This window comes from Toxorhynchites rutilus, chromosome 3, assembly GCF_029784135.1.
Source record: "Toxorhynchites rutilus septentrionalis strain SRP chromosome 3, ASM2978413v1, whole genome shotgun sequence".
Taxonomy (NCBI): Eukaryota; Metazoa; Arthropoda; class Insecta; order Diptera; family Culicidae; genus Toxorhynchites; species Toxorhynchites rutilus.
In genome coordinates this window covers 279758807-279766956 of record NC_073746.1, presented here as the reverse complement: position 1 = coordinate 279766956, position 8150 = coordinate 279758807, and the positions used below count along the sequence as shown (strand labels likewise).

At 37.8% G+C, this 8150-nt stretch overlaps 1 protein-coding gene across 1 annotated transcript; it reads right to left on the bottom strand.

Moving 5' to 3' along the window:
* Positions 1–310: 310 nt before the first annotated feature.
* On the bottom strand, positions 311–1459 carry LOC129777962 (uncharacterized). Its single transcript, XM_055784577.1, has 2 exons — positions 1282–1459; positions 311–1097 (listed from the first exon to the last, which is right to left on the bottom strand). Exons 1-2 carry the CDS (start codon positions 1418–1420, stop codon positions 559–561), a joined length of 678 nt encoding a protein of 225 aa, XP_055640552.1. The 5' UTR covers positions 1421–1459; the 3' UTR covers positions 311–558.
* Between the last annotated feature and the right edge of the window lie 6691 nt (positions 1460–8150).

Genomic DNA, 8150 nt, shown 5'->3' with positions numbered 1-8150 from the left:
AGCGTGTATTTGGGGTTGTGTGCGTGCTTCGTCAGCGTTGGTGGTATGAGGTGTGTCACCTGTGCAGCGGTAGTTGTAGTTGTTGATAGTTCCCAACTAGTTCCATGAATGAATACATCAACGTGCGTACCTGTGTGAATGCGGCTGTGTATGCACACCATGGAGGCTCCATTGACGCCAGGTTATCTTATTCAATTAAGCTACCAACTGTGCAGACTCAAAACCGCAGAACATGACAGATGTGGGGTCTTCCAATTAATGGAATTCATTTGGCCAGCGGAAGAATGAACGCGCAATTACTCCAAATGAATATGGATAATAAAAATAGTTTTATTAAAAAGAGCAATTTGCAATCATCTTCGTAATACAAATGGTATTTCCTAAAAATACGATTAGTTTCGAGAAACATACTCAAAACCGTGGACGGAATGTTCATGTGTAACCTAAAAGCTGGTCTAATACTACCTCCATGATATTCATTCGTATTCGCGTGAGATTTCTCCTCCTAAGTCTAGTTTGTATGAAAATTTTACGAAAAGGTCAATCGAAACCTAAAATCTAAATATCGGTATGGCCCCCACGATGTTTTCGCTCATCCATGGTGTAGGCAGCCATCTCCGCGTTCGCTATGTTGTTCAATCGACGATATGTCGCCCGTCTGGCTTCCACAATGAACAGGATCCCGGCAGGGAACAGAGCAAACACACCGACCACGCCAAGCGCGAATGCCCAACCCATACCGTTGTGTTCCCAGTTGGGCATCCAATCTCGGCTGTCACCGTAGCATCCGAATGTAATCACGGCAATCAGTCCACAGATGGCACCCACCACCAGGGTGGTTCCGTTTGTCAGCAACAGCATTATGAACCGATCGTCATCCCTCGAGCAGCTGAGGTAAATCATCGTCATAAAAGCGCCCATCAGGAGCATCGTGAAGCACAGCGTGAAAAAGAACTGCACCGCAATAAAGAATCCGGGCAGGATGTAATCGTGTATAATGTAATACTCCTCCTCGAATATCCACATGCATCCTTCGAACGATGTATCGTAAAATCGATGAATATCGGTGAAGTTTTTCAAACATAGCTCCCACAGTCCTGAAATTAAACATAACACCATTAACACCAATCGAAAGCATATTTGTTTACGGTACGATCCCGGAGATGATGAACAGCATAACAACAGCATAAATTCCTACAAATTCATCATCGATGGTGACACACCCAGGGTGCACTGATTTCAGATGCAACTTGTTCCTCCTTCCCAGCCATCAGAATTTACCTAAATTTGTGAATTTTGGTTTTTCCAGCTTTCCATCGGTTTGCAGCCAGTACGGTGAGCAAAAAGATATCAGTATAAACACGAACGCAAAGGCCGTAAATCCGACGGCAAATTTGCCAGTCTTGGTGCTCGCTCCCATCTTGACGATCTGACAACGCCGAGTGAATGTTATGTCTACAAATTGGCTGATGCCTTCCAACAGGGATGCTAGTTGATTTTTGGAGCATCTTCACACGACACGAAAAAAACATTCGCATGCCTTCGTAGACGATCTATCAAATTTGTTTCCACTTCAGATTTTAGGTGAACTGTTGGTGTATTTATGAAAAATACAATGTTTGCATGTTTTGAAATGGGCCCATAAAAATAAAACGAAATATATTTTCACCTCTGGCATCACTTCTTTATAAGCCAATTGATGAATGGGAGTGAACTTGTTGCTTGTTTATGTACGCAAAAACGAATATAGTTGTTTCTAGGTAGATTCTTCCACGCACAAAAATATCTGTGTCATGCAGATTCCCGTTGACGGCGGAGTTTGGAGTTTGTTAGGGTAAGGTTACATTAGCTCGGAGTACGCACGAAAATTTGATTGTACGAACAGAAACAAACAATTTTGTTTGATAGAAGCTGACGAACGAAGCAAGGGGCAATGTAACCACATCTATACAACTCAATGTGGTTGTTTACTTTCACTATTGCATACAATTCGTACGACCACTTTTCTGCATCCAGTGTCACCGCCGCCTTAGTTTGTATGAGACCATTTCTTCTCTATCAGGTTATACTTATGACAGACATACAGCTGTACTAGCGTTGTACTTCGAAAATTGTATGTATGGTGACAGACATACAATTTTCGAAGTACAGCGCTAGAACCATGCAAGCAACTCGGTACAATCGCTGTACCTGTACCGACCTATTTTACCGCTGTACATGGCTACAGTTGTACTGTGCGCAGCGCCATAGACGGTTAGTGGTGGGTAGAATGAACAAAACGAATCAAAACATTTGGTATACATTCTTTTCATTGACTTTCTCTTGAGTTAATAACTCAGATTGGAAACATATTTGTTGTGTCCGATAGTTTAGACGCTAAATAAAAACCTTTTTCATTGAAATATTGGTGAAAATACAATGCAATAAATTCAAACTTCTGATTGTCAGTTTGACATGCGGTACAATGTACAATCAAAGTATGTGTGTCATGCTATCGTGGTACCTGTACAACGCTGTACACGTACAGCGCTAGTACAGTTGTATGTCTGTCCATGGTATTAGTCAGCACCAAGATAAGTGAAGTGGAAGGTAAAACGTAATGTCAGAATTGCCGTTCGGACGTATCCCGTAAGTTTGAACTTATTTACATAGATGGTATCCAATGAACACTAAACATTGACTACAATTTCGCCGGCACGGTTGATTGCCGTTATGAACCAGCACAAAAAACAAAGCTGCAAATTATGCGCCAGTGGCGGTACCACGATCAAAGCATTCCTTGAATCACATTAGCCGAGCCAGCTGGCGGAAGCATATGCATAAAGGTTACTAGGTTACAATTTTCAACGACAACTGTTTATTTATTATACTGCTTCAAATACCTTCGACGAATCAAATGTAACCATATCAACGTAAGTAATAACATAAACAAATCCAAACTTTTCGTCTTGCCATTCCTCATACGTCTTTTCTAAATAGTGTAAATTACGAGCCACCTGTTAACTCCACCATCTTGGTCAGCACTAAGGGTGGGTTTAGACTAGTGATATATTCATGTGAAGAAATATGAGATTTATAGAAATCGCATCAACCGTTTACACTAGCGTGAACTTCTATATGAATGTATTCATATTTTCGGTGAATTTATCCACCTAAAGTAGAACTGCATCCAACTTTAGTGATTTCTCACCAGTGAGAAATTCACAAGCGTTTACATATGCTGAATTTATTCAAGTTATATATACCTCGAATAAGTGTATCATATTTATTCTCACCCGTTTACACCTATTTTCACGTGAATAAATCCATCTATAGCTATAGATCTCCCTAATGTAAACCCGCCATAAAACAGTTTTAAATTACTAAAATTTGTATGAATTTTTTTTCTTGGCGTTTCGTTGTTCTGACCCTAATTTAAACTATTTTCTATGAATTTTCAGATAGTTTCACCAAAACTCACCATTATAATATAAAATTTTCTTTAGACATAATTTTTGTATGATATTTTTTCGCTACTTGCAAACAAAAGTGATTTTCATTTACATAGAGTACTAATTTGATTTGGGAAAAATAATTTTCATTCATAATTTTTTTTTAAGAGTGTGCATTTCTTCTGCAAACTTATATTGTCATGCCTACTCCCCCATTTCGTAATACGAAGCTCAATGCCGTCAACGCTGATTGAGCTTTGTTTACTTTGTTTTTTTTTATCTGTATTATAGTGATTTTCAACTCATTAGGCTGGTTCGTCACTTTTACTTCCATTTTTGGAAGAATGTCGGGAGTGAGAATTGAACTTGTGACCTTTAGCGTGAGAGGCATGGATGTTACCACTACGCCAGATCGCCTCCACTAGCTTTGTTTACTGTGCGCTACACGTACAACGTCTCGTCACCGTAAAGTCAAAGTAATCGAATGAAGTGTCAAATATTGTCCCATGGTACATACACCAGCAACATACACCAGCAACGGCAACTCCGACGAACGGTGACGGGCCGTTGTATGTGTAGCGCTCTTACAAGTTTAGGGGAGCATCAAAAAATAATTTATTTTCAGGCGGAATGAACACGTTTTTAAAATTAAAAATGTGAATAAAATTAACTTCTCCGTATCAAATTAGTATTCTATTTACACAAAAAAAAATTATTTGCAGTTAGTGAAAAAACCTCATAGGAGATTGTGGAAATTTTCATTAAAATTTTAACATTTTAGAACTGGCTTCGTGTCTTCTAATCTGATAGTGATTACACTAACGAGTTTGGTACCGAAATTATGACCCCTAATTGAATGTCGACACCAGACGCCACTAAACTCAATGCCGTCAAGGAGAATAATCAGGAGAGGAAAAAAGTGTTACTACAAAGATGATGTATTGTTATCATAGGCAAAATAAATCAAAATTAATAAAAAAATGAACAAACTACATTTTTGCATCAATTAATGCCATCGTTCAGAATCGAGAGATCTAGCTGATATTAGAGCAGGAACTAAAATTCAGTATTGATTTTTCTTATGGTTATCAACACTATTAAAAAGGTATTGTTATCAAAGTCAAAAATAATTAAACTCATAAAATGAACGAAATACATTTTTCCGTCAATTGTTTAATTGACTATTGCATTTCTGAAAGAGCATCTTATATTGCAAGGTATCAGAACCTGACAGAATATCAACAACCTACGGATAACGCTTAGTTCACTCCGTGATTTTAATGTGGGAGCAAAATTCAACATTGGCGAATTTCGATACGTACATACTGTAACATCTTGAATGAAACTCTGTGTTTGACTGTCAAATAAAGATTGCCGTTTATTTCCATGTTTTCTGCTTAAATACTAGTTTACACTTATTTTCTTAACTTTACACAAACCGTAACGTAATTTACTGGGCGGAGCATCGCACAAGGAAATGATACAAGTAGAAAGTGAAAGAGATAGAACGAGGACGGAGAAATGTTCTTGTGCTTGCAATTGGGTTTCCGCCTTGCACGCACAAGCATGTCTCAAGTGGGTCATTGAAATAAAACACTGACGCTTGCGTCGTGCGACGAATTGTACACACGGTTCAAGTATCATGTTTACTTCTTTGGTGGGAATGTTGTTTCTGCGGTCATAAATTGTTTGGTGGGTGATAAACAATTTATGACCTGTGGTTAAAGAGGGGTTGGGATCTCGGATAATTGAATTTCACCAAGTGTGAAATGAGATGAAACATTTGTAATTTAAGTGTTGGAGGAGATCTGTGGGAAAGTTCAATTTTGGAAGGCGTAGTGCCACACCATCCCCCTTAGGGAGAACGATGTAATACAATGGAATCATTCTTGCTCAAAATTTTGGGATAGGATTTTTGTGGATGCTCCTGTTTTTTTATAATGATTAGTATATATATATAATAATATGTATGAAGAACAGTTGTTTTTTTTTACAATATTTGGTTTTATTTATTTCGCTTAGTGATAAGTTATTTTATGTATAATATGAATGTGCGCGTATATACACGTTGCTTTACTGTTCCCTTCCCCCTAACCGGGAGTGGGGTTATATTTTATAATACGGTTTTTATGTACAATTTGTTTTATTCGTGTTTTATCGTCTATAATTGTAACATTTGGGTGTTCAATTGATATAACTTTGTATGGGCCTAGGTAAATTTTATCTAGTTTTCGTCTATTTTCGTTGGATAACATTACCAATTCTCCGATTTTTAGAAGAATAGGTTTTGCTTCTTTAGTTTGTTCTTCGACTCGTTTTTGTTTGATTTTGTCTATCATGTCCTTTGTTATCTTTGCTGTTAATTTCAGTTTATATTTTAACTCCTTATGGTAGTCGTCTAGATTATACAATGGTTCTATATGAGGTTCTTTTGCTATGTTGAAGGGTATTGTTGCATTTTTGCCAAAAATTAGTTCGAAAGGTGTGTAGTGGAAGTCTGTATGAGGAGTCGTGTTGTAGCAGAATGCATAGTAGGGCAGCCAGTCGTCCCGATCACTCTGTGATGAGTTTACGAACTGCCTTACGTATTCATTCAGACAACGATGATTCCTTTCTAGACCTCCAATAGATTGGGGTGATATGGTGTTGAAAAGTTTTGCTTGAACTGTAGCAGCTTAGTTATGTTTTCGAATAATTCGTTCTTGTATTCGGTTCCCTGATCCGTCTGTACGATTGAAGGTGTGCCGAAAACAAGAATGCAATGTTCGATAAATGCTTTTGCTACTGTAGATGCTTGCTTGTCGGGTGTACTTTGATAGATTACATTGTATTGTTACTGCGTATCTATTTCCAGATTCTGACCTGTTAAATGGTCCGATAGTGTCCATAGATATGCAATCGAAAGTTTTTTCTGGGGTTTTAGTGTGGACGAAATTCTCATTAGTTTTTGTTGTATGTTTATTTTGTTTGCATGATATGCAGTTTCGTATGAATTCGGCTATTTCAGATTTCATATTATTCCAAGAATAGAGTCTGCTTAGTTTTTTATATAGACGGTTTGTACCTATATGTCCGCCTATTGGTGAGTTGTGATAATTTTTCAGGATTTTTAATTTTTCATCGTGGTTATCTATTACACGCTTGGATGTATATAGTACGATTTGCAAGTCTTTGAGCGAGTCGTTACACGTCTTCTTGAAGAGCTGTACGCTGCATAATTGGAAAATAACACTGGATAGCGCTAGAGCTATTGTGCTAATCCGTAATTTTGTGGCCATATTTTCTACTGATTTCACTAGATTCCCTAGGGTCTCTTTAGTGCTGCTTGCAATTTTAATTTTTGTCGACATCATTTCTTTAAATCCTGTTTTGTTTGTGATTGCGCAATTTATCTCACCCTCACCAGTGATTTCGTTATCTTCTAATGTGCGTCCACATTGAAGTTTAGGTAGATGTTCCCATTCAGTTGGATTGATTGTCTCGTACACTTTGAGTTGATCAGGCTCATTGTTTCCGAGTATATCGTTTATGTTCTGATTTTCATTTCCAAATTTTCTCGTCATTGCTCTAGTCTGGACAGCTAATACGTTTAATGTTTTCAAGGTTCCTGAGTCGATTTGTATTCGTGATAGGGCATCCGCGGTTACGTTTAATTTTCCTTGGACATATTGTACGTCAAAGTTGAATTCTTCTAGATCCAGTCTCATTCTGGTTAGTTTAGAAGATGGGTTCTTCATTGAAAAGAGATACACAAGTGGTCTGTGATCTGTTTTCACGGTAAATTTTCTTCCATATAGGTATGGTCTGAAATTGGTTATTGCCCAATGGATGGCAGTTAGTTCTTGTTCGATAGTTGATTTATTTGCTTCACCTTTGGTGAATGCCTTGCTTGCATATGCAACTGGTAATTCCGTACCGTCGTGATTTTGGGCTAATATTGCTCCGCACGCTACCTTTGATGCGTCGGTTATTAATGTAAATTCCTTTGTGAAATCAGGGAATTTAAGGATTGTCGGTGATAACAGGGCTGATTTCAGCGTTTCGAATGACTTTTGACATTCTGGTTTCCATTCAAAAATAACGTTTTTTCTGAGTAACTTGTTCAATGGGTGAGCGATCTCTGCAAAAAATTTTATGAACCTCCTGTAGTAGTTACAAAAGGCAACAAATCTGCGTACCTCATCTGATGATGTGGGTACTGGGTAGTTGAGAACTACTGCAAATTTCGATTTATCTGGTTGAATTCCAGATGCAGAAATGTTGTGTCCTAAATAGGTAACGTCAGGTCTGAAAAATGAACATTTTTTTGGGTTCAATTTTAGATTGAATTTGTGTAATTGTTTAAAAACTTTTTCTAAATTGTTTATGTGATGATTAGTGGAACATCCTACGACTATGATGTCGTCGATGTAAAGGAAAGCACACTCTGCTGGTAAACCGCTGAGTGCTATAGTCATCATTCTCTGAAAACTATTTGGTGATATGTTTAGCCCGAAAGGTAGTCTGTTAAATTCATAATGTCCGTTGGATATTGAGAAAGCTGTGAATTGTTTCGAATTTTCGTTAAGTTCTATTTGGTGAAAACCTGACATAAGGTCTAGGGTTGTGAAGAATTTTGCTCTTCCCAGTTGGTCAAGAATTTCGTCTATCCTGGGTAGTGGAAATTTGTCTGGTGCGATTTTTTTATTAAGTTGTCGGAAGTCTATCACTAGTCTGATT

Coding starts and splice junctions, on each gene's coding strand:
- LOC129777962 (XM_055784577.1), bottom strand. CDS start 1,420: ATGGGAGCGAGCACCAAGACTGGCAAATTTGCCGTCGGATTTACGGCC. Junction 1,098..1,281: donor ACCAAAATTCACAAATTTAG/GTAAATTCTGAT, acceptor GTTTAATTTCAG/GACTGTGGGAGCTATGTTTG.